Source organism: Gracilinanus agilis, chromosome 1 (genome assembly GCF_016433145.1).
Source record: "Gracilinanus agilis isolate LMUSP501 chromosome 1, AgileGrace, whole genome shotgun sequence".
NCBI classification, from domain to species: Eukaryota; Metazoa; Chordata; class Mammalia; order Didelphimorphia; family Didelphidae; genus Gracilinanus; species Gracilinanus agilis.
The window spans coordinates 516,469,334-516,494,968 of NC_058130.1; the positions used below are offsets into that span (position 1 = coordinate 516,469,334).

General features: G+C 36.1%; 1 protein-coding gene across 1 annotated transcript in view; it reads left to right on the forward strand.

Moving 5' to 3' along the window:
* The first annotated feature begins 12,240 nt into the window (after window positions 1–12,240).
* Window positions 12,241–25,635, forward strand: part of ATP6V1H (ATPase H+ transporting V1 subunit H) — a 104,521-nt gene continuing 91,126 nt past the window's right edge. The window contains exons 1-3 of the mRNA XM_044666303.1: window positions 12,241–12,356; window positions 13,849–14,017; window positions 24,312–24,414. Coding sequence (XP_044522238.1) covers window positions 13,905–14,017; window positions 24,312–24,414 — 216 coding nt within the window. The 5' untranslated portion in view covers window positions 12,241–12,356; window positions 13,849–13,904. The remainder of the gene's footprint in view (window positions 12,357–13,848; window positions 14,018–24,311; window positions 24,415–25,635) is intronic.

Below are 25,635 nucleotides of genomic sequence, written 5' to 3' on the forward strand. Positions count from 1 at the left end.
TATAAAAAAATAATAGTAACAATATCTTTTTTCTGGAGATTAATGTAGGGACAGGTGATATAGAGAGAAGGAATATGAAAGTACTGGCAAAATTATGCATTCTTATAGGGAGAGGAAGAATAAAATCTAAAGAATCCAATTGGGATCATATTTGCCTGGAATTTTGCGGATCAGATTGAGAGTGTGGTACAGGACTATCTAGATGAAGAGTAACAATGGCATGCAGAGAGAGTTTTTGACAAACTTTATTGCTACTCACAATGGCAGGAAAAGAACAGCTGTTAGTAGGAACAGTTTCAGAGGACCTTACAGAGGCTAAAGAGAAGGGTATAGTATATAGGCATACCTTGTAGTTATTGCATATTCAATTTCAGACCACTACAATAAGGTAAATATTGCAATAAAGCAAGTCACATGAATTTTTTCCCAGTGCATAGAAAAGTTATGTTTATACCATATTGTAATTGATTAAGTGCACAATAGTATTATGTCTCAAAAATATATATGCCTTAATTTAAAAATACTTTACTGATAAAAATTGGTCTTAATCTTTTTGCTGGTAGAGGGTCTTATCTCATTGTTGATGATTGTGGACTGATCAGGATGGGGGTTGCTAAAGGATGTGGCAATTTCTTAAAATAAAACAACAATGAAGTTTGCCTCATTTATCTACTCTTCATTTCACAAAAGCTTTCTATGTAGCATTTGATGCTGTTTAATAACATTTTAATCACAGTAGAATTTCTTTCAACATTAGTCAATCCTTTCACCCTCTGCTGCTACTTTGTCAACTAAGTTTATGTAGTATTCTTTGATTGTTATGTCTTGGGATGGGGGCGGTCTAAAGAGAAGAAGAGAGATGAGGGAACACCAGGTTTATGGAGCAGTCAGAACACATGCAACATTTATAGACTGAATTTGCTATCTTAGATGAGTGTGGTTTGTGGTGCCCTAAAACAATTATAATAGTAATATCAAAGATCACTGATCACAGATGACAATAAAAGATATAATGATATAAAAGTTTGAAATATAAGAATTATCAAAAGGTGACACAGAGAATTGGTCCAACCATTCTGAAGGGCAATTTGGACCTATGTGCAAAGGACTTTAAAATAATGCTTACCCTTTGATCCAGCCATACCACTGCTGGCTTTGTACCCCAAAGAGGTAATGAGGAAAAAGATTTGTACAAAAATATTTATAGCCACACTTTTTGTGGTGGCAAAAAATTGGAAAACGAGGGAATGTCCATTGATTGGGGGAAAGGCTGAATAAATTGTGGTATCTGATGATGTTGGACTACTATTGTGCTGAAAGGAATAATGAACTGGAGGAATTCCATGTGAACTAGAACAACTTCCAGGAACTGATGCAGAGTGAAAAGAGCAGAACCAAGAGAACATTGTACAGAGATACTGATACACTGTGGTACAATAGAATGTAACTGAGTTTTTCTGCTGGCAACAATGCAATGATCCAGGACAATCCAGAGGAACTTATGAGAAAGAATGCTATCCACATCCAGAGAAAGAACTGTGGAAACAGAAATGCATTAGAAAAATATATGATCAATCACATTGTGCAATAGGGATGTTATTAGGGTCTTAATGTTAAAGGATCGCGCTACTGCAAATATGAATAACATGGAAATAGGTTTTGAACAATGATACATGTATAACCCAGTGGAACTGCTTGTCAGCTCTGGAAAGGGGGGGAAAGAGCAGGGCTGGGGGGATCATGAATCATGTAACCATGGAAAAATATTCTAAATTTAAAAAAAAAGGAAAAAATAATAGTAAAAAACATGTGACACAGAAACATGATGTGAACACATGCTGTTGGAAAAATAGTGCTGACAGACTTGTTTCATGCAAGGTTGTCACAAACCTTATATTTGCAAAAAACAACCTTTACCCACACATACAATATATATGAAGTGCAAAAAATCAAACAACAATAAAATGAAGTATGCCTGTAAATGATTTGTAAAGAAAAACAGACATGATAAACATGGAAGATTGCTTTTTTTTAAAACCCATTCCTTCCATCCAAAAATCAATACTGTGTATTTGGTTCCAAGGCACAAAAGCAGTAAGGGCTGGGCAATTGGGGTTAAGTGACTTACCCAAGGTCACATAGCTAGGAAGTTTCTGAGACCAGATTGGGAAACTGCTATTTTATCTGTAAAACCAGTAATGCGAGGGTATTTTCTAAATAACTTAATAAAGATTGAGGAATGAGGGGTGTACCAATCTCGAAGGAGGCTGAATGGGGATTAATGCCCAGTGCTTACATTTACTAGCCTTGTGAAGAGAATGAGAATATCTGACCCCTGTTAAATCAGAATCCAGATGTTAGAATTAATTAATATTTAGCCAAAGGAAGTCATTAATCTAGGATAATGATTGATTAGTGGCTAATAGAATTATAGTAAATACATAACATAAGGACATTAAGTAAGATTAGCACATTATTAAGCTAAATATATGAAACTATTTTTCTCTTCATACTATAACTTTCTACAAGCCAGAATTTTGCAATAGGGTGAAATAGGGTTTGGATCAGAAGGCTCTTCCCTCTAAGAGGAAGGCCAGACCATATATGGTACACAGAGATATCCAGACTAGAAAGACATCTAGACTAGAAAGTTGTTTTGATATAATAGTTGAGATACTAGTGTTTGTGAGAGGTCATGTATATAAAGGAGGAGAAAGTCACCTTCAATTGTCTTAGGTGTGAGGAAGCCTAATGAGTTAGCTTTGCTGACGGACATGTGCCTCTCTCAATAAACCTGCTATTGGCTTGGAGCTTTGCCTCTGTTTTCTTGACTGAAAAATATTTGTCATACTTGACATATCAGCATACTTGGGGACTGGACTGGAATCATACCAGTTAAATGGATTTTAAAAGATTAAATTAAAATGAAAAAAATAGTGATGAGGAACAAAAAAATACCTGTTCACATAGATCTGCCAAGTTCCAATATAAAGGTTCAAGATTACCATAATAGGTATGATACAGCTTTTATTTTGCCTTGCAGAAAATCCATAGAAGTTAAGGACTCATAGGAGCCTATAAATAATCCCCACAATTTTCCTCCTTCTCCACTGAGTATTACATTCTGTTATTGTCACCCAAATCCTTTTAACTGAGCACAAGCCTGGGGTTTGAATTCCACTTGGCAGTGACATGAGCCTGGAGTTACCAAGAGAAATACTAGGAGATTCTGGAAATGTTTTCTCCTCAGAGTCTTAAATAATTCTTCCTTCTCTCCTCCCATCTCCACCTTCACCATTCTAATGGTTACTCTGTGCTTTGGACTTTCCACTGGAAAGCAAGCAGTTTTGGAGCTCCAAGAAAGGCAATCTTCTTTCCATCAGTCTTGTGCCAACCAAATAACTCATTAATAGTGGAGAATAAATTATAGACCTTCTGCTTCATGTAATGAATTTAATCCCTTATTGTTCCTCTAAGAGAGCCATGTGGTGGCACTCTTAAAAAAATTTTTTTTTCTTCAAGGGGAAGAATACTCAGAATGGCATTCCCTAAAGAATGGCAGATCTCTAGACTCATGAATTTAGAATTATACTCTAGGTATCCCTTAAGGGTAGAGAAGAAATCTCCCTTTTTTGGCTAGAAGGCTGGATTTTGGAATCATTCTGCATATGAAATCTCTGCTCTAATTAGAATCCAGGGGTTTAGGGATGACTAATCAGTAGGTCTCTTGGATCCCTTTCATTGTTCAGTCATGTCTGACTCTTTGTGATCCTGTGTAAGGTTTTCTTGGCTAAGATATGGAGTGGTTTTCCATTTCCATATCCAGAGAATTAAGGTAAACAGAGGTTAAATGACTTGCCCAGGATCATGTTAGTAGGTGTCTGAGACTGGTTTTGAACTCAGGTCTTTGTAAATCCACCCTCAGCACTCTATCTACTAAGCCATCTAGTTGCTTCTAAGAATCAGACAGGGATTTAGGAATGACTGATCATAATGGGTCTCTTGGTCACTTTCATAGAACAGGTCAAAGGAGAGAGGATTTGCCCAGTAGAGCAAGGGTCAGAGCTAATACAGTCAATGAAAAGGCAAACACTAGTCACTCAAAACCTTCTCCCAAACCAACCAATTTACCTTGAGACAGTCCTGGCCATTAAGATTTAATGAAGAATTGTCTTTTTTCTGTCATTGATTAAAAATTTTAAATGCTATAGTGCCAAGCAGAGACTCCTTGGAGCACTCCACTGGAAACCTAAGATGACACTGAACCATCAATCACTATTCTTTAGGTCTAGTGATTTAATCAGTTCTATATCTATCTCACTGTATCATCATATCTTCTTTAAATCACTTATTCTCTACCAGAAACTCTACTCTAGTTATGACTTACATTCTATCCCTTTGTCACAGTGATACCTTTGAGCTCAAATTTGCTCAAATTTCTAGTTTATGCTGTTTATTGCTAGTATTTTGTCTAGAAGTAGAAGCAAAGAATAGAAGCTTCAGAGAGACAGACTTAGGGCTGTTGTTTTCCCATAGAAAAACTTCTTCTTCTTCTTCTTCTTCTTTTTTTTTTAAAAACCCTTGCCTTCCATCTTGGAGTCAATACTGTGTATTGGCTCCAAGGCAGAAGAGCAGTAAGGGCTAGGCAATAGGGGTTAAGTGACTTGACCAGGGAAGTGTCTGAGGCCAGATTTGAACCTAGGACCTCTCATCTCTAGGTCTGGCTCTCAATCCACTGAGCTACTCAGCTGCCCCCACCACAGAAAAACTTCTTAATGATTACATATGTCAAAAAGTAGAATGGTGTGTCTTGACAGGTAGTGGGATTATTCCCTCCCAATGGTGGCTTTTGTTGAAAACGCTGTAGAGGGGAATCTTGGCCAGATGTCTTAAACTAGTTGACCACTGAAGTCCATTCCAATTATGAGATTTTGTAAATTTGTGATTCTATATTCTTGTCACATGAATAATTTCAATCAGTTTTCTTTAGAAAGCTTAGATCTGGCTAAGAAAAATTATAATTGAATACTATTTATACTTCTTAATATTGCTAATACAGTATTAAAATTTAATGAAACCAGTATTTTCAACTATTTATTACAATGGCAGCTAAGCAACTATCTTATTTTTCTAAATAAATGCTGTCAAATTGAAGTATTGTGAAGAAAATACTTTAAGTTAAATTCATTATTTGGTGAGATTAATTTTAGACTACATTGCAATTTTTAACATGTTCTTTGTAATACCACCTATCTTCTTTGTATTATTGTTTTTGTTTCTGCCAAGAATTGACTTACAAAAATACAAATACGAAATGTAAAAGCTTTTCTGGAGTCCTATAGCTCTTAACCTTTTTGTGTCCTGGAGTCCTATGTCAGTGTAAAGAAGCCTATGGATCACTTTTAAAAGAATATTTTTGGGGGGCAGCTGGGTAGCTCAGTGGATTGAGAGCCAGGCCTAGAGACGGGAGGTCCTACGTTCAAATCTGACCTCAGACACTTCCCAGCTGTGTGACCCTGGGCAAGTCACTTGACCCCTATTGCCTCCCCTTACCACTCTTCTGCCTTGGAGCCAATACGTAGTATTGACTCCAAGATGGAAGGTAAGGATTTTAAAAAATAAATAAATAAAATAATATTTTCAAGTGCATAAAATACTACAAAGGAAACTAATTTTTTTGAAATACAGTTACCAAAATATTTATTTTAAATTTTTTCTCATTAATAAGTATTTTTTATTATCCTTCCTGCCACCCTTCCATCCCATTTAGCAAATTAAAAAACAAGCAAGTTCCTTAATATATACCTACATGATCTGGCAAAACAATTTTCATATTAACCATGTCTTAAAATACATGTCTATATGCATTTTTAAACTTATCACTTCTCTATCAAGAGGTAAATTGCATGTTTCATTTTCAATATGTGAACTCTTGGTTTATTATTGTGTTTATCAGAGTGCTGAAGTCTTTCAAAATTCTTTTTTCTCTATAATGTTGTCATCATTGTAGAAATTGTTCTTCTAGTTCTGCTCATTTCACCTAATATTAGTTCATAAGGTTATCTCTAGTTTCTTCTGAAATTGTTCATTTCATCATTTCTTATGTCATAATATTCCATTTCATTGATATACTACTATTTAGCTATTCCCAAATAACAGGCCCTTAGTTTCTGATTTTTGGCTACTATGAAAAAAGCTGCTATATTTTTGTATATATAGGACCTTTTCCTCTTCTTTGATTTCCTGGGTCAGAGAGCATGCACATTATGGTAGCTTTATGGGCATAGTTCCAAATTGCCTTTTAGAAAGTCTGGACCAATTCATAGCTCTACCAATAGGGCAGTAGTATGCCTGTTTTCCCACAGCCCCACAAACATTTTTCATTTTCCTCATCTTTGCCAGTCTGATAGAGTGAAGCAGATTTGCATTTTTCTTAATACTAATAATTTAGAACAGAGATACTTGTTGCATAGATCTTTCCCCTCCAGTTTTTTGTTTCTCTTTCAATTTTTGCTACATTATATTTATTTGTGCAAACACTTTTAAGTTATATACAATCAAAATTGTCCATTTTGTCTTCTATGATTTCTTTCATTTGTTTAATTATGAGCTCTTCCCCTAACAATATATTTGAAAGGCAATTTCTTCCTTGCTCTTCTAATTGTTTATAATGTGACTTTTTATATCTAAATCACATATCCATTTGAAATGACTCTGATAAAGGTTTCATTTCTAAGGTATATTGGGAATTGATTCAATAGAGTCATTCTCCAATGGTTAAATTGTCAATAATATGAAGGGCTAGTTTTCTTTTTCTTCGACTTCCTTCATTCCACCCTCTTTCTTTAAAAAAATTTTTTTTTAAATTTACAATTCCAAATTCTCTCCTGTCCTCTACCATTCCTTCCTTTTTTGAGAAGGCAAGAAATATTATGCCCCGTATACATATAAAGTTAAACAAAATACATTTCTGCATTAGCTATGTTTCAGAAAAAAAAAAGGCAAGAAAAATACAGTTTTTAAAAATATGCTTCAATCTTAATCTATTAGTTCTCTAGCTGGAGGCAGATAGCACTCCTCATCATGAGTCCTTTGGAAATGTGATGGATCACTGTATTGATCAAAATTACTAAGTCTTTCATAGTCGATAGTCTTTACAATATTACTATTACTGTGTGAATTGTTTTCTCAGTTCTGTTCTCTTTACTTAACATCAGTTGATATGTCTTTCCAGATTTTTCTCACAGTATCTCCTTCATAATTTCTTGCAACACAACAGTATTCCATCACATTCATATATCATAACTTACTTAGCCTTTCCTTGGATATCCCTTCAGTTTACAATTCTTTGCCACAACAAAAAGAGCTGTTATAAATATTTTTTGTACTTATGAAACCTTTTCCCTTTTCTTTGATTTCCTTGGGGTATAGAACTAGTAGTGGTATTGCTGGGTTAAATAGTATTTAGTTTTATAATCTCTTGGGCATAGTTCCAAATGGTTCTTCATATTAGCTGGACTAGTTTATAATTCTATCAGCAGTGCATTAATGTATCGATTTTTTCAAATCCCTTCTAGTATTTATCATTTTCCTTTACATATTAGCCAGTCTGATGGGTATGACATGTTACCCAAGAGTTGTTTTTATTTTTTATTTCTTTATCAATGATTTAGATCATTTAAAATGGTTATTGATAGCTTTTATTTTTTTTTCCCCTCTAAAAACTGTCTGTTCATATTCTGTGATAATTGATCAACTGGAGAATGCATTATTTTATAAATTTGACTCAGTATCCTTTACATTTGAGAACTGAGACCTTTATCAGAGAAATTTGCTATAAATTTTGTACTACCCTTGAGTTTTCTGCTTTTCTTCTAATTTTGGCTTTATCAGCTTTATTTATGTAAAATGTTAAAAATTTTATATAATCAAAAAGATCTGTTTTATCTCCAGTGGACCTCTCCATCTCTTTTGGTCATGAATTCTTTCACTACCCATATATCTGACAGGTGATTTTTTCTAGGATCCCCTAATTTGCTTATATTACCCTTTATGTCTAAATTATGTACTCATTTTGAGTACATTTTGAGCTTTTTCTTGCTATAAGATGTTAGTCTATGTCCAGTTTCTGTCAGAATGCTTTCTTGTTTTTTTTTTTTTCCAGCAGTTTTTGTCAAATAGTTTTTGCCTCCAAAACCAGGATTTTGGGGTTTATCAAACACCAGGTTACTATGCTCATTTCCTTCTATATATTGGGTACCTAATTTATTCTATCAATCAACCACTCTAATTTTTATCCAGTACCAAATTGTTTTAATTATTAGTGATTTGGAATATAGTCTGAAATCTGGTAATGTTAGGCCTCCTTCTTTTGAATTTTTTTCATCGATTTCCTTATTATTTTTGACCTTTTGTTCTTCCAGATGAATTATTTTTATAAAGTAATTCTTTTGTAGTTGGATTAGTATGGCACTGAATAAGTAAATCATTTTAAGCAGTATTATAATTTTTATTATATTGACTTGGCTTATTTATGAGGAATTGATATTTCCCCAATTACTTAGATCTTATTTTTGTTGAGTTTGTTTGTATGTTTTGAATGGGTAGTTTCCAAAGGAAGAAATATAAGCTATTAACAATTATATGAGTGCAACTATGGATAGAGAGCCAAGCCTGGAGTCAAGAGGATTTGGGTTCAAATTTGACCTCAGATGCATCCTGTGATCCTGGGCAAGTCACTTAACCCCAATTGCCTATTCCTTACTGCTCTTCTGCTTTGGAACCAATACTTAGTATTGATCCTAAGACAGAGTGTAAGGATTTCTAAAAACAAAAACAGACAAAAAACCTGAATCATTTGAAAAAAGTCTTTAAAATCTCAAAGTTTCTATAAATTAGAGAAACCTTGGCACATAAGGTGAGGTCCTTGCAAGATAGCTATTTGGTTTCCCTAGTAGTCTTTATCAGAGCGAGCTCTTCCTCTAGTAATAAGACTTTGGATTTATCAAACACAATACTTTGGTTTGTTTGGATCTGTATGATGTATTCCTAATATGATACACTGATTGATTTCTTTTAAAAAAAGTTACCAAATTGTTTTTAATGATTATTGCTTTCTATTACAATTTGAGATCCAGTACTAATAGTTTCCCTTTCTTCCTATTTCCTTCTATTATTATTCTTGAAATTCCTGAGCTCTGGTTCTTCTGTCAGAAATTATCAAAATATTTTAAAAATGAAATCATGGACTTTAGATTACAAACCTCTTCTCTAGACCTATGAACATACAACATGACTTTGATGTTAAGTAAAAAAATAATTATGGACGATATTTCCAGAAACCAAAAGCCCACTCCTTTAAGATGTAAAGGGTGAGATGGGAATGAAGGTATGATATACTAATACACTATCAAATTGAAGAGGAGAGCTATTCAGACACTGTTGTGTGGTATCCTATTCCTGTTTGAACTTTGCATCTTCCTGACTTCTACTGGCCTCAGACACTTCCCATTTGGACTGCTAGCTTTTTTGGTTATCCTGATTTGCCTGTTGGCTGATAATACTCATCTAATCTGGACTTGACTTATTTCTTGGTATCTGTTCCTATTTGCTCTCTTGGTTTTGGTTCTTCATTCCCTTTGGCATTTAGATTTTCCTAGATATCAACTTAGCCAATATCATCCTTGAGACTGACTATTAAATTTTTTCTTCTGTTATGCAACAATAGGACTTGACATTTATTTGTTAGGTTAAGTCAGTGGTTCCCAAAAAGTAAATTTAGTTGATGACTGATTTGTGGCACAGAGAAATTAAGTAACTTGAGTGTTCAAAACAAGGGTAAACAAACTGAAAAGTGACACCTGATATCGCTTTTGAAAGATGTAAATTCTTATACCAACTTTATTCCTTTGAAGCCATATATGCATATCTATGCTATTTACTATTGTAAATAGTTGACATATTTACAAGTTTCATGTGTGTTTTAATTATCTTTGCTAGTTTTACTTCACACTTGGACTACTGCAATTGTCTTTTTTTTTTTTTTTAAACCCTTACCTTTGGTCTCTGAGTCAATACAATTGGCTCTAAGACAGAAGAGTGGTAAGGGCTAGGCAATGGGGGTTAAGTGACTTGTCTCGGGTCACATAGCTGGGAAGTGTCTGAGGCCAGATTTGAATCTAGGACCTCCCATCTCTAGGCCGGAATCTCAATCCATTGAGATACCTAGCTGCCCCCTTCAGTTGTCTTTTGATTGATCTCCCTGGCTCAAATTGATTCCCACTATAGTTCATGTTTCACTCAGTTGCACAATTAATCTTTTTAGAGTATAGCTCTGATCTTGTTGCTCCTTTATTCAATAAACTTCTCTAGCTCCCTATCATATCCAGGCTCAAATATAATAGAAAATGGCATTCAAACCCATTCATAACCTCATTGTCCTCTCCTACCTTTCCAGTCTTCTTATACCTAATACTACTATTCCCTATCTGCTTCCCTTCCTAGTTTCTGTGATCCAGGGACAGGTGTTTCCTTGATGTTGCCTCTAGAAAACAAGACACTCCATTTTTCATCTCTGCACATTTTTGCTGTCTGTCCCCCATGCTTCATTACTGCCTTCTGGCCTCCCTGGCTTCTCTAGAGTTCCAGCTGTACAAAGATTCAGAGTTTAGAAAGTGATGGATATATTCTTAGAATAGTGAATGGTCTAGTTTGGCTGTAATATAGGATCTATATAAGTGAGCAAGATGAGGTAAGGGTGGAAAATTATTGGTTGGAGTTATTTTTTTGTTTTGTTTTGAACACCAAGGAGTTTGGATTTTCTTTAACAAATGTAAAACAAAGATTTTTGAGCTGGGAGAGGTGAGGTTACAAAATGATAAAATCAATTTGATACTAGGCTGTGTTGAGAAACATAGTGTTCAGAACACATCTACCTTGGTCACATCACATATTAAATACAGTATTTGTTTCTGCATTCCACAATTTAGGAAGGACATTGATAGATAACTTGATGACTATCTGAGGTTGGCAATTTGAATATTGAGGAGCTTAAAGCTCCTATCACAGGAGTATTTGATCGAAGGTACTAGGGATTCATCCAGCCAACAAGCATGTGTTGTGCCTACTATGTGCCAGGTAAACAGTGGGCCCCTGGGGATCCAAAGGCAGATAGGAAAATATCTCATTCCCTTGGGAAGCTTATACTTTTTTTTTTTTTAAACATGCATACAGAAATTTAAAACATAGTGATTAGAGCTCCCCCAAAATCGAAAGGGCTGCTTCTAGAAGTCGTGTAGTCCTCTAACTGAAAGTCTTTAAGCAAATGCTGGCCGAATTTTTGTCGGGGATGCAGAGAGGATTCTTGTACAAGGTTTCTAAGGTTTCTTACAATTGTCATGTTCTAAATCTATTCTTGTGTAGGGCAATCTGAAGGAAGGGAGCGGGTTGGAGGGTGGGGATGAGAACGAAGAAATGACACCAGAAAATTGGCCGTTGGAATCTCGAACCTGAGGAGTTCTGAGTCGATCTAGTCAGTGGCATGGGGGGAATGTGCTGCGACTGGGCGTGCCTCTTCAAGGTCAAAGGAAACAATTAGCCTGATGACCCCGGCACATGTAAGCCCCGCCACACCTTTTCGGGCTACCCGACAGAGGCACATCCTCTATCCCAAGAACTTTCAGAGAGGCTCAGGATAATAACTTGGATAAAATGTATCACTTAAAAATTTTACGATGATTTGATGCAAGAGAAAGAGTGCTGGATTGTTTTCTGTGTGTGCTGAATTCAAATCACAAGACGGCAGTCAAGACATTTAAATCTCTCTGGGCCTCAGTTTCCCAATCTGTAAAATATGGGGCTCGGAGGTCTCTTCCACATCTAGATTCATATACTTCTGGGTTCGTTACAAGGTATGGGAGGGGAGTTTCAGTGTTTTGGGGGCAGTTGCCGCCTCAGTTTCCCCATTCTGCCCGCACTGTGAGCAAGGCTTTGCACGGTCTCTGGCCCAAGTGGGGCCCCACCAGTTTTCTTCGGCTAGGGTGCCCGCTTCTGGCCCTCCAATGTCTGAAAGGATCGTGGAACGACCGCCCTCCAACTAGGCGAGAAGACAGAGTCGGCCCCGCCCCGTGCGCCAGGCCCCGGAGTCCTCCCGGCTTCCGCAGTCCTAGGGCTAGTCACGTGCTAGATCGTCACATGATCCGCTCTCTGTCAGTTCGAGACAGCAACAGCCGGTTCCTTCTTGGTTACGCGTTGGCCTCAGATTGTCCTGGGCCTGGGACTCTTCTTGTCTCCTTTGCTCCAGGGCAAAGCTTACACTCTCGCTCCCAGACCTCGGCAGACCGCTCGCCTAGGAACTGGTAAGAGACGCAGAAGCTGGTGCGGGACCAGAACGGAGGCGGGAAGTGGCCTGGGGCGGGGGTGGAGGAGAAGGTGCCTTCGTCCCCCTCTTGCAGGATCCCCTGTCTGGGATTTGGAGGCCTTGGCTTGGACGCTGCGTGGTTTCGTTCCCTTTCTCTGAGGTGTATGTAGGTGAAAGTGATGAAGGGGTGGGAGGCTGGGGAACAGCAGACTCGCCTTTCCAAACTTACCTCTCCGTTTTTCGCCTCTCCCCTCCCCCATTTCCCCGGCTCGTTTTTGTAGCTTACTGGCCTTTTTTTTTTTAGATTGAAAGGGCTCCTTGTTGCTGGGTGATGAGGGGTCAGGAGGGGGAGGGATCCCCTCTTAGAGGGACTGAAAGGATCTTCGGTGTCATGGAGGTGGTCGCTTTACCAAAGCTGCGACGCATTTTCTTCATTCTCCCTCTCACCCCCCAATTTTGGGCCCAAGTACGTGAGGACTGGCTCGATTTAGGCTTTAGGTTGGGAGGGACTCCACTGATAAGGGAATTGCCCCATTCTTTCACTGACAATAGGAAAAACTGATTGGGTCTGGGCCAGTTGGTTGCTGAGATCACCTGCTTCTTTTTTCTGGTCTGTTCTGTCCTGTCCTTGTCACAACTATTTGTAGACTGCAAACTCTCAGATGATATTGGCACTAAAACTGAAGGTCTTTGGTTTTGTACAATAGAAAATGGCATGTGGATCAGCCTTTTTGTGGCCATATTTAAATAGCAATATTGGAAATATATTTTATAATTTAAATAGCAACATGCCAGGTTAGTATTTGATTAGTAATCTTTATGTAGTCGTTCTTGATCATTATGGAGTTTCAGTACTGCTTACACTTGTACATTAATTGTTGTTTGTATCACAATGTTGTAGAACTGCTATGTTCGTGAAATAACAGAAAAATTCATCCCTTCTGAGAGAATAACTTACATGCCCCGAAATATCATTTTAACTCATGTCAGTCATTTTTTTTTTTAGATCAGGAGTATTTTAAAAAGTTAAAAAATTTTTTTGCCATGTCATTCCTTTAACATTTAATTTTCATGAATTGACTATATGTATGGCTTTATCTGAACCATAGAGGTTTTACAAAACCTTTACATTCTCCCAGAAGAACATAGAAGAGAAGTTGATCCTATTTTTATAAATTTGAAGTATTTTCTCATGTTTTGTATTTTAATCAAATAACTTCTATTATTTTAAATTATCTCTAGTATGATGTTACCCTTACATTAATGCAACTATTTTGAAGTCTTCTTTTCTAGAAAAATAAAAGTTCAAGATGAAAATGCCACTCTTTAGGCCACAATCTAGAGTTGGATACTTGGAATCTTAGAACGAGAAGGGACCACAGAGTGCGAGTTTTATGTCTTAAATAATTGAAATTTGGGAAGAATAATGTAACTTTTTTGTTTTATTTTTGGTGTTTTTTTCTTTATACCTCACTTAATGATTATTGAAGATCTGACTCATTAATTATTGAAGATCTATTGAAAAAATTCAAGACCACAAATTTAGATGACCAAAATGGATATTCGAGGTGCTGTGGATGCTGCTGTCCCAACAAACATCATTGCTGCCAAGGCTGCAGAAGTTCGGGCCAACAAAGTCAACTGGCAGTCTTATCTTCAGTAAGTATAGATTTATGGTGAATCATGGGTAGTCAGTTGCTTCCCATTCTATTGGGGAGGCTTTTTTTCATGGTTATATTAACTGTGGTAGATCCTGGAAAAACATTTATAATCGGAGTAGGTGGAAAAACTTCCTATTTAAAATAAATGGCTGTCTTTTTCATATATTAAGATTGAATTTTACTGCTATTCATTCATCTACATATTATTTTTTTCTTGAGACTTGGTTTTATCAAAATAAGTTATTGTGTTGAAGGATATTTATGATAGAATATATGATATGGATCCTCTTTTATTTAAATATATGTATTTGATAACAAAAGTATGAACATATATGCACCTCCCCCATACATTGTGAATAAGGAAACTCCAGCTACAAATTTTTTTTTTTTTTAAATTTTAAACCCTTAACTTCTGTGTATTGACTTATAGGTGGAAGATTGGTAAGGGTAGGCAATGGGGGTCAAGTGACTTGCCCAGGGTCACACAGCTGGGAAGTGTCTGAGGCCGGATTTGAACCTAGGACCTCCTGTCTCTAGGCCTGACTCTCAATCCACTGAGCTACCCAGCTGCCCCGCCAGCTACAAATTTTAATTGAGTTACAAAGGCAATTCTTTTAATCATTCCTTCTGTGTTTATGTGTGCTACTCTTATAATTTGTAGGTAGTGAAATATTAGGGGTCTAGTTATGTATCCTGATTTCTCTAGTCTGGAGTCAGTTTAGGCTAGAGAGGGCTAGGAGTCTGTTTATAATACCTCAGGGTCTGCTTATACTTTAAACAGTTCCATTGGTATTCATTATGAAACACAAACTGATAGGATTTGATATGTAGTGATGGTCCCTGAAGAACTTTTAACATTGGGGAACTTTAATAATGCTCCATTTCTTTTACAAAGTTACTGAAAATGTTCCATTTTCTGCTTCCTATACACTTACATAGTCTTCTTTTCTCCTTCACTGTACTTCATATGTCCTCCATGAAAAACCATTTTAATTACAATGGGGAATGTTAAGAGGAAGTAGATTCCTGTGCTTAAGTAACTTGTGAGGTAATTGGGGAATTAAGACATACAAATGAAGACTCAAGTTTTAGTTCCATATTGCCAGCTGTTTTCTGAATAGCTCCATCTGGAAGTCTCACTGATATCCCAAATCCAGTTAAATTAACCATCCTACAGAATTTTGTTCTTCCCTTTATTTTTCTCTATTTCTATAAACAGAACCTTCTTCCTAATCATTGACTTTCAAAACATTAATCCAGTTTCTTCTCTCTTATTTCTAGTATATTCACACTCTCCTAGGCTTTTATTACTTCTCTCTTGTGCTATTGCAATAATCTCTTAACTAATCTTCATTCAAACTCTTTCATCTATAATCTTACTCATGCAAACTGTTTTTGGAGCCTAAATTTGCCTCTTCAACTTCTATTGTTGCTCTTCTGGCACCAAATAGAATAAATCCCTTTTCTATATCATAGCCCTTTAAACACTTGAAAATAGTACCCTGTCCCTTTCACAAAACCTTTTCTTCTTCAGACTAAAATTTCAACCAGTTTCCATATGCTATGAGCTCAGGGCATTTTACTTCTCTGCTCACTTTTTTTCCTGGACTCTCCAGTATATTAATTAGTATGGCATGATGATCTGAGAACATTTCTGAAGATATGATATGTTCAAGACAGAATATAATAAGATTGCTAATTTTGTTCAGTCATGTTTGATACTTTGTGACCCCATAAACTATGTTGTCCAAGGGATTTTCTTGGCAAAAATACTGGAATGATTTGCGATTTCCTTTTCCAGTAGATTAAGGTAGATAGGGAATGAGTGACTTGATGGTCACACAACTAGTTAAGTATCTGAAACTGGATTTGAAATTAGATCTTTCTGACTTCAGACCTAGTCCTCTTACACCATTTGAACCATCTTATTGTCACCATGGATGATGTTACAAGGTTGGAATTGACTTCTGCCCCATTTTAATAGGTTATAGTTGTTTAGTTGATTAGTCATTTATGATCCTTTGTGATGACCCCTATTTGGGATTTTCTTGTCAAAGATACTGGAGTGGTTTGCCATTTCCTTCTCTAGCTCATTTTACAGATGAGGAAATCATGGCAAATAGGATTAAGTGACTTGTCCAGAGTCACAAATGTAATAAGTGTTTGAGGCTGGATGTGAATTCAGGTTCTTTTGACCCAATGGCTGGCACTCTATGCATTTTGACAACTAGTTGCCCAATTTTTGTTATTTAGTTGTGTTTGACTTTGTGACCCCATTTGGAATTTTTTTATTTTTGGCAAAGATACTGTAGTGGTTTGCCATTTCCTTCCCTAGCTCATTTTCTAGAAGAGGGATAGGCAACAGGGTCAAGTGACTTGCCCAGAGTCAGACAACTATTATGTGTCTGAGGTCAGATTTGAACTCAGAAAATGGAGTCTTCCTGACTTCTGGCCTGGCACTCTATTCTAATAAGGAGCTACCTATCAAGATTATCCCTTTCATAATTCTTGATAATAAGGTTACACTAACTTTCTTTTAATGACTAAATCTTGATTTTAACTCATGAAACTTATAATCTACTAAAATTCACAGGCCTTTTTCAGATAGGCTATTATGTTATCCTTTATTAACCTTTACCTGTGAAGTTGATTTTTTTTGAACTGAAGTACAAGACCTTACATTTACTCCTTTGAAGTTTCTACTTAATAGATTCTTGACTCAGCATTCTAGCTTATCATTATTTTTTTGGATCTAAAACATCCCGTGTGACAGCTATATCTCCTAAACTTATTAGTTGCAAATTTGGTAAACATTTTCACCTGTATCTTCAGCATTTTAAAATCAATGACTTAGTTGAAGCATAGGATTAAGTACAAATCCCTGGGGTATTTCCCTGAAGACCTTCCTCCAGGTTGATGATAACTCTTTGGATCTGGACATTTAATCAATTTGAATCTATCCAACTGTATTTATTGTGGTTCACTTAGCATGAGAGACCTTGACAAAAGCTTTGCCAAAATTTAGGTACAGTCAGTATATATTATATTACCTTGCTCATTTAATAAACAAAAGAAATGGATTTAGTCCTCCAGGACTTGTGCAGGGTCTTTTTGTGACCATTGATTGCTTTTTCTAGATATTAAGAATCATTCCTCTAAATCAGTGATTCCCAAAATGGGCGCTACTGCCCCCTGGTGGGTGCTGCAGCGATCCAGGGGAGTGGTGATGGCCACAGGTGCATTTATCTTTCCTATTAATTGCTATTAAAAATTAAAAATTTTTTAAATTAAAAAATTAATTTCCAGGGGGCTAAGTAATATTTTTCTGGAAAGGGGGCAGTAGACCAAAAAAGTTTGGGAACTACTGCTTTAAATAATCAATTCCAGACAAAATAATAGCATTTATTTATTTATTTATTCCCCCCCTCAAACCCTTGTACTTCGGTGCATTGTCTCATAGGTGGAAGATTGGTAAGGGTGGGCAATGGGGGTCAAGTGACTTGCCCAGGGTCACACAGCTGGGAAGTGGCTGAGGCCGGGTTTGAACCTAGGACCTCCTGTCTCTAGGCCTGACTCTCACTCCACTGAGCTACCCAGCTGCCCGGAAAATAATAGAATTTAAACTCAGTTTACTAGTCTTTAGTCTGCAGATTCTATTCTTATTTCTTCTTTTGAAAGCCAATGAAACATTTATCTTTATCCTATCCTATAATACTTCCTCTCTGCTTAGCCTGGATTTTTCCAAAATCACTGACAGTAGCTTCTGCCGGTTCATTTGGTACAGTTCATCTAGGACCGATGACTTCAACTTATCAAGGACAGCCATCTTACCTACTTCTTTATCTTGAATATATTAATTCTCTGTTGGCCACTTTATTTTGTTTCCCCTACCCCCCCCCCCAAATTATTCTTCCTGGTGGAGAAAACAAAAGCAAAATGAGAATTGATCACCTCTTTCTTTTTCCATTAACTATTGCTATTATCTCATCCACTGCTAGCACTTTTCTAGCTTTTTTTTTTTTTTAATATAACAATCTCCTCTAATACTTACATATACAAGGGATATGTTATCTTTCTGACATAGGTACTCTCTGTGGGTGAGGATTGTAACTCATTTATAACTTCTCCTGATTTTCAAATCTTGTTCATGTCCTGTAAATACTTCCCAGTGGGTCTACTTAGTGTCCTGGAGACTTCCTTGACATTTTGAGTATATGAACAGAAAATGCAATTTGTTTTTCACTTATGTTACTCCACCATATCACTGCCTTTTCTGGTTTTATATCTCTGTCTGATATCTTTTACATTTACATTTCATCTTGCCCAAAATATACCTATATATGGCCTTTTGGATGGCCTGCAACTTTATTCAGAGGCTGTGGTATTCCATAGCTTATAGCTATTTGACTTCACTGGAATATTACTGGTGTTAAAAAGATGGACTTTTGTTTTAGAGAAAAGTGCTATATTATTTCCCAAAGGTAGTATATCTTATTCTGCTCTTTCCATTCTTTTCTGGGTTCAGTTAATTTTCCACATATTGATGAACTTTTTTCTGTGGATTGTCTGCCCAAATTCATATCATGGTTTGGACAGTAGATGTTTATATTGTTTTCCCATCTGGAGAGTTAGACCAAACTGTTTTTGAGTGATTATTGCTCTCATATAGGATGCTTTTCGATACAGTCAGTACAAAGTCATCCATACAGAATCATCTGGACTTCTTAAACATTGTAAAGATGGGATTAACTTTATCCTGTCCATTTTTAGATTTAATCACCAAAAGTATAAATACCCCACTTACACGAGTAACCCTCCTGTGCAAAAGTGGGTGACAGTCAGAATCCACTGACTGCCCCCTGGGCTTACACTTTTGGTGATTTTAAATCTAAAAATGGGCAGGGTAGAGTTAATCCCATCTTCACAACATCTATTTGAGAATTCTTTCTCTGATATATACTCTGTGCTAAATACTTCATGACAGTGGTATATATACTTTTGGCAAGTATACCTCTCTGGTTTATGTCTTACTTTTTAATCATAATGTTTGTATTCAAATAAATTTATCTTGACTGCATCTTCCAAGAATGTATAAGATTTTACTACATTTTGGAAAGAATCCTTTATGCCAGTGTTGTGCACCATCATGATATATTTTTAAACAATTATTTTATTTTTTATTATATAATTAGTAACCACCACTATCGCCACCAAACAAATGCAAAAAAATATTAAGTGCAAAACTTCAAAATCCACATTATTTACAATTTGTTTGAAAATATATAAATTATATATGTAGGTTAATATAAACATCTGCTTTTGAGTCCCCTTTGGAGTTGTTTTACTTGCATACTTTTTTCTCTTGATTTTGTGGCTATTTTTGAATCATGGTATGCATTCTTCTTTTTTCTTCTCTTTTTGTCTCATCATATATTTCTCTTATTTTCTTCCTAGTTCTAATATTTGTCATTTCTAAAAACATAAAACATTCCATTACATTAAAATATCACAATCTTTTCAGCCATTTCTCCATTCATTGCATTTGTGTTATTTTCAGTTATTTTGTCATAACAAAGCTTTCATGAATATTTTCATACACACACAGCTTTTTGCCCTCTCAATAATGCCCTTAGGGCCTAACCTTAGTAATGGGATCTCTAGGTAAATGAGCATGAAAAGCCTCATAGCTCTTAATATATTTCCATCTTCAGTCAAATTGGATTACTTGCTCTTCCCTATGTCCTTTGCTTTTCTTGTCTTTGTTTATGCTTTTCCTACTGCCTAAAATGTCCTTTACTTACTCCCAGTTCTACTTACTTTAAATTATCCTTCAAAGCTCTGTTCAAGTACCTTCTATTTTATGAAATCTTTCTTTTCAAACAGAAATAATTTTTTCTTCTGAATTGTCTGTTTAGGTCTGTTTCTATACTTTGCACTTTATGTTTCTATTTCTTTTCTCTGGAATGATTGAGGATCACTGAAACTGGAAATTAAAACCTTGGATCTAGGTGGGGTGAGAGGAACAGGTGACTGTTGTACATAAGTATGGATAATAGAAAGAGGGAAGGGCAGAGCCTGTAGACTAATCATGTCTTGCTTGCTTCCATGTGTCTTTTTTCTTCTTCCTTTGAGAAATAGCGTTAGTATTTATTGGTGTTAGGGAGAAGAAACAAATATTGGAAGTTTTCATAAAATTTACAGTGAGCATTGAACAATACTTTATAACATAGATTGTGTTTATCTTAATACCTTTAATGAGATCTAATTTAGACCATTCATTAAGACTTTCTGTGATATACCTCTTCATATGTGGATAATTCTGTAAGAAGAATTGAAATTTTATAATCAGATTTTTGGAGTTTATGAGTGCAATTGCATGTTAATATAGTATTTTGAACAAATTGGAGAGAAAGATTAGATGTAAGCAGGGAGAGTATGTTAAGGGCATGTTTATAATGAAGAAAATGAATTTTTGTACAGTTGATGTTGTAAAATTAGTTTTTTATGTTAGTTAAAAAAATCAAGGAAGTTTCAAATTATGTCTTGTTTTCTGTCTTAAGTTTCTGTTAGCAGGTTCTTTCTTAAGTCTGGAATGAACCATGAAGTTGGCATGCGGGTATGTTTTGTCTTAATTGTCCTATCTCTCATCTCCTTTCAGAATTTCCATGAAAGCGCAGCGAAGATGCTACCTTCTACACAAGGCTCTTTCTCCCTGCCACTCTCTGCCCTCAATGTTCATTTTCTCTTCCTATTGAAATTAATTTGCATTACTTTTGCATTTATGTGTCAGTGTACATGTTATATGTCCTAGAACAAACATTGAAGGCAGAGACTTTTGAACTTTTGGCTTTATATCCTTAGAGACAGGAGGCCAAATTTTGTAGTAAGTGGTGCTGGTTTGATGCTGCCTCAGGAGCTTCTTAGTTCTCCAAATTTTTCTTAGCCTCAGTTACCTTATCCATAAAATGGGAATAATGAAAACACCTACTTCATAGGATTGTTGTGGCGCTAAAATGAGATAACAAATGTATTTTACAAACTTTTAGGCACTAAAAATGATAGCTATTATTACTATTAGTACCTAGCACTGTAAAAGGGGAAAAGGGTTTTTTTTGGTTGGATATTAATATTTAAAGGTGTGGTCACCAAGGAACTGAATAAATACCAATTCCCAATATGATTTTAGTAATTTATTTACAAAATATAGGAGAGAGTGGAAGTAGAAATATGAGAAGAGGATAGAGTAAGAGATCTAACTTAATGAACTAGATTTGTATTCAAGTCTGGGCTTTACTCCAGCAGGGCTTCAGAGGCCCAGCCGGATAGCCTAAAAGTCAATTAACAAGGGGTTTAGCCATGAGGGCTTCTCCCAAACAAGGGAGCCTCTGGGAGGCTATTGCCTCCAGGAAGGTTAAGGTAGTCAGCCTTCTTCCCTCACCATGTGTAGTTCTAAGGAAGATATTTAAGAACAGTCTCTCACCGAGCTCAGGTCCAGCAGCATCTCCAACTCCAACTCTAGGAAATGAACAAGAACTGACTTATAGGAAGTTGTCACTCCCTTTTAAAGGGGCTTCTTTTGCGTCACTTCCTGTGCCTTCCTTTTAGTTTATGTGTCCAGTCACAACAGATGCTTTGCTTAGGACTGCCCAGGAGGTAGTCAGTAGATTTTGATTTGTCACCCACTCTAGCACTGTGAACTTATGAATTAAGTGGGGATGTTCTCACCTTTGGTGATTAGATTAAGGATGGGCAGGGCAGATTTAATTTCATTATCACAGCACAGCCCCTTACACATAGTAGATACTTACTAAGTGTTAAATGGATTTGACTTTCTCAGTGAAAAATAGTGGAACCAACTTTTCCCAGTTTTAGATTCAGTGTGGCTATTGTGTGGCCACATGTGTCACTTGCTTATTAGCTTGTTAAATTGCTGAATTCTTTTAAAAATATATTCCTTTTTAGCAGATATTATCACTACACCTGAGGTTTCACTGTTAATGCCATGTGTTATGGCATCTTAAAGCTATTTTAATACTTAAAAGATCTTGATATCATTAGCTCTTACTATGTACACATAATGTAACTTCATTAATGATATTGGGTTATTTTCAGTCTGGGTTCCCAAGAAACCTCAGCAGAATTTTACTTACTGGAGAATCTCTAGGCTGGAGGCTAATAACTTTAGTGACTAGCCAAAAAGGAAATAAAAATTTTATTCCAAATCTAACTAGGGAAGTCCATTTGCTGGGAAGAAGATTCCTGAGTAGTTAGTACTTCTTTGAATATAACTTGTATCCTGATTCCTAGCCCCCTCTGCAAAACAAGCAACATTCTATGGCAGTTTAGGTCAAATTAATAATAGCGTCAAAGCAGAGGGAAGAGAAGAGGAAGGGGGGGTGAACAAAACAGATTTCTGGGTATATGTTTGCCCTGCCCTTGGGAGGACATGTTATCAGGCAGGAAAGCAGTTTCTGCCAGGGAAGGAAAGAGGAGGTGACTCTACAGATAAAATTGTTATGATCTAGTAAGAGTCAGGCCTAGAGACAGGAGGTCCTAGGTTCAAATCCGGCCTCAACCACTTCCCAGCTGTGTGACCCTGGGCAAGTCACTTGACCCTCATTGCCCACCCTTACCAATCTTCCACCTATGAGACAATACACCGAAGTACAAGGGTTTAAAACAAACAAACAAACAAACAAACAAAATTGTTATGATCTATTAAGACAGAAGCCTGTTTTATTCAAGGCAATGGGGGTCAGGTAGTCTTGTCTGAGGATACCATATGGAATTTATAACAGAGTGGAGTCATCTATTAAATAGTGACCTGTTTTAACTTTTTCTACCTCAGTGGTTTGTTGCCTTGAGTAGCCTTGGCCCTCACAGTTAGCTTCTAGGTGGTTGACTTTGTGGTAATGACTTAGTTAGACTGGTTTTTGATGGACAGATGTGCTTTGTCATCTACCTGTTGAAGCCTTGCCAGCTTGGGGTAGGATCTGGAGGGATGTGAACTTGCTCTCAGAGTCTCTATACTTTAACCTCTCCTGGTTTTACTTCTAACTTTTTTGAAATTTTCTCCCCTCCTTTAACTGCTATCTCACCCTGGAACTTCCCTTAGCCCCTGCAACATTCAATTGACCGTATGGTCTTCTCCCTGGGAATGTCCCTCCACTAGGCATATATGCTCACACACATGTGCACACATGCTCATACACACACACAGGTTTTAGTGGAGATACTTTAAATCTGGGTAATCCCTGCCTGTCCATTTTTAAGGATTTAGTATTGCTATTTAACCCTGGAGGATACATTTAGGTACTAATGTTTTGAGTAGATAAACCAGACATTCTGAAAGAGTTCTGTTTTTAGAGACAAGGAGGTTAGCTAGGAGGATGTTGCAGTGGCATGTGATAAGAACACGACATTGTGAATGGAAAGAGACAGGAAAGATCTTAGGGCCTTTCGTAGGACATTTAGTGATGGAGCTCAGTAAAGGGAGCAGTAATGAGTTTAATTTTGGACATCTGGAATTTGCAGTGTTAGTAAGATATATGAGGTAGATATTTAGGAATAAACATTGAATCAAAGGCAGTGGAATTTGAAAATACCTACACACACACACACACACACACACACACACACACACGACCTGTCAGCATTTCATTTTCTGTGTGAGATTGTGTGAAGAAAAGACCAAGGACTGTATCCTGAGGGAGAACTGAGAGAAGAAAGAGAAGTCTATGAAGGAAACATCGGAGTGAAGAATGAGTTTCAGAATATATTAGGAAGCAGACTTCTTCTAGTAGTAGAAAATGGTTGAGATTAAGGAAATGACAGAATTTTACTCTTTGGAGAAGAGCAAGGATATATAGATAGATTAGAGGGAAGAATGAAAAGATTGAAATGGATTGAATGAAGATAAAAGCGCTACAGAGCATTCCTTTATTGCCTTAGTGAAATGGGAAATAAAACATAGGAGACTCATATATTGAGAGTAAGGTAATGTTTGATGCCTTTTGTATGCAACATTCTATATCTTACTTCCCTGGCTTTCTTCCAAGAGGAAGAAAGTTTCTTTTGTTGCTTCTCATCTTGTGCAGTTATTGATAATGAAATTACATTTTACCTGAGTAAGCTGCCTTTTAGTGCTATTTTAATTTCTACTTTTTAAGATAAGGAGAATTAGAAGAGAGAAAAGAAAATCTAGAATGATATCTGGATGGTTCTTTGGAAGCCAACTTTAGTGTAAACAGACTAACTTATTTAATAAAACAAATCCTATCTTTGCTTGCTAGGGGACAGATGATTTCAGGTGAAGATTGTGAATTTATCCAAAGGTTTGAGATGAAAAGAAGTCCAGAAGAGATGCAAGAAATGCTTCAAACTGAAGGCAGCCAGGTAATTTTATTTTGAAACTTTTTCATCCTTTAAAGTGTTAATTTTTCATAAAACCTAGATGTTCGAGTTCATATAACTATGTAATATGATCTGATTCCTTGAAAGAACCTTTCCTTTTAAAAGAATAAAATATTTGATTTGAATACTTTATCTTTCTTAAGTCTAGAATATGATAAATGAAGATGAATCCCATGAATCATATTCTATAGAAGAGATTTAATCGCAATTTTTCATTTTATTGAATATTGGTAGTTTTTGATATCTTTTTAAATGTTCCCTATAAAAATGCCAGCTTCCACAAAGTTCTCATTGGATTTTAGGGTACATTACATACTAGTTTAAATTCACAGTAGAAGGAATATGAAAAGATGATGAAAAATCTTTCTTGTTGACAGTCATTTATTTGTGACTTTGGTGCATTTTGTCAAGAAGCTATTGGTTTATCTTTATGATTATTTTATGCAAAATGATTTGATGTGAATGTTTCTTACAGATATCACCTTTGTGATCTTTTAAATGAGAACACTCAGTGGTCTAACAAGTACCAGTTTGATACATATGGTGCTAAGAGTTAACTAGCTAATTATCTAAGAAAGGGTCCTGAATGACCTAAAGAAGAAAATTACTTGAATAGTTGCTTGTTTACATATGAATACATCAAGATTTTGGTATTAAAACTCTAAATGTTTTGAATATTTGAACTAGTGGTTTTTTGGGCCAGAATGCTAATCTTCTGATAAAACATTTTTACTATCTGGCTCTCAGCTTTCAGTGAATTTTGAGCATGACCCTCAGGACTATTGTTTGCTTCCCTTTTGGGTTTAGGTAAAGTTTGAGATTATAAATCCTAAAGGAAAGATGAGAAGATATATAATTAGGTTCAACCAGCTTGTACTAAGCTAAGGTTTAGAGGGAAGCTACCCATATTATTTTGCTGTATGTAATTTGTAGCTTTACAATATGAGAGAATACATTTTCTCAATTTGGTCATTTCTTATAGCTAAAAGATTTTTGTATCTTCTTATAAAAGATTATACCTATACCAGATTGTAAACTTCTTGAGCATGGGTTTTTTTTTAAAACTCTTACCTTCCATTTTAGATTCACTACTGCATATTGATTCTAAGGCAGAAGAATAGTAAAGGCAAGGCAATGGGGGTTAAATGACTTGCCCAGGGTCACATAGTTAGGAAGTGTCTGAGATCATATTTGAATCTAGAT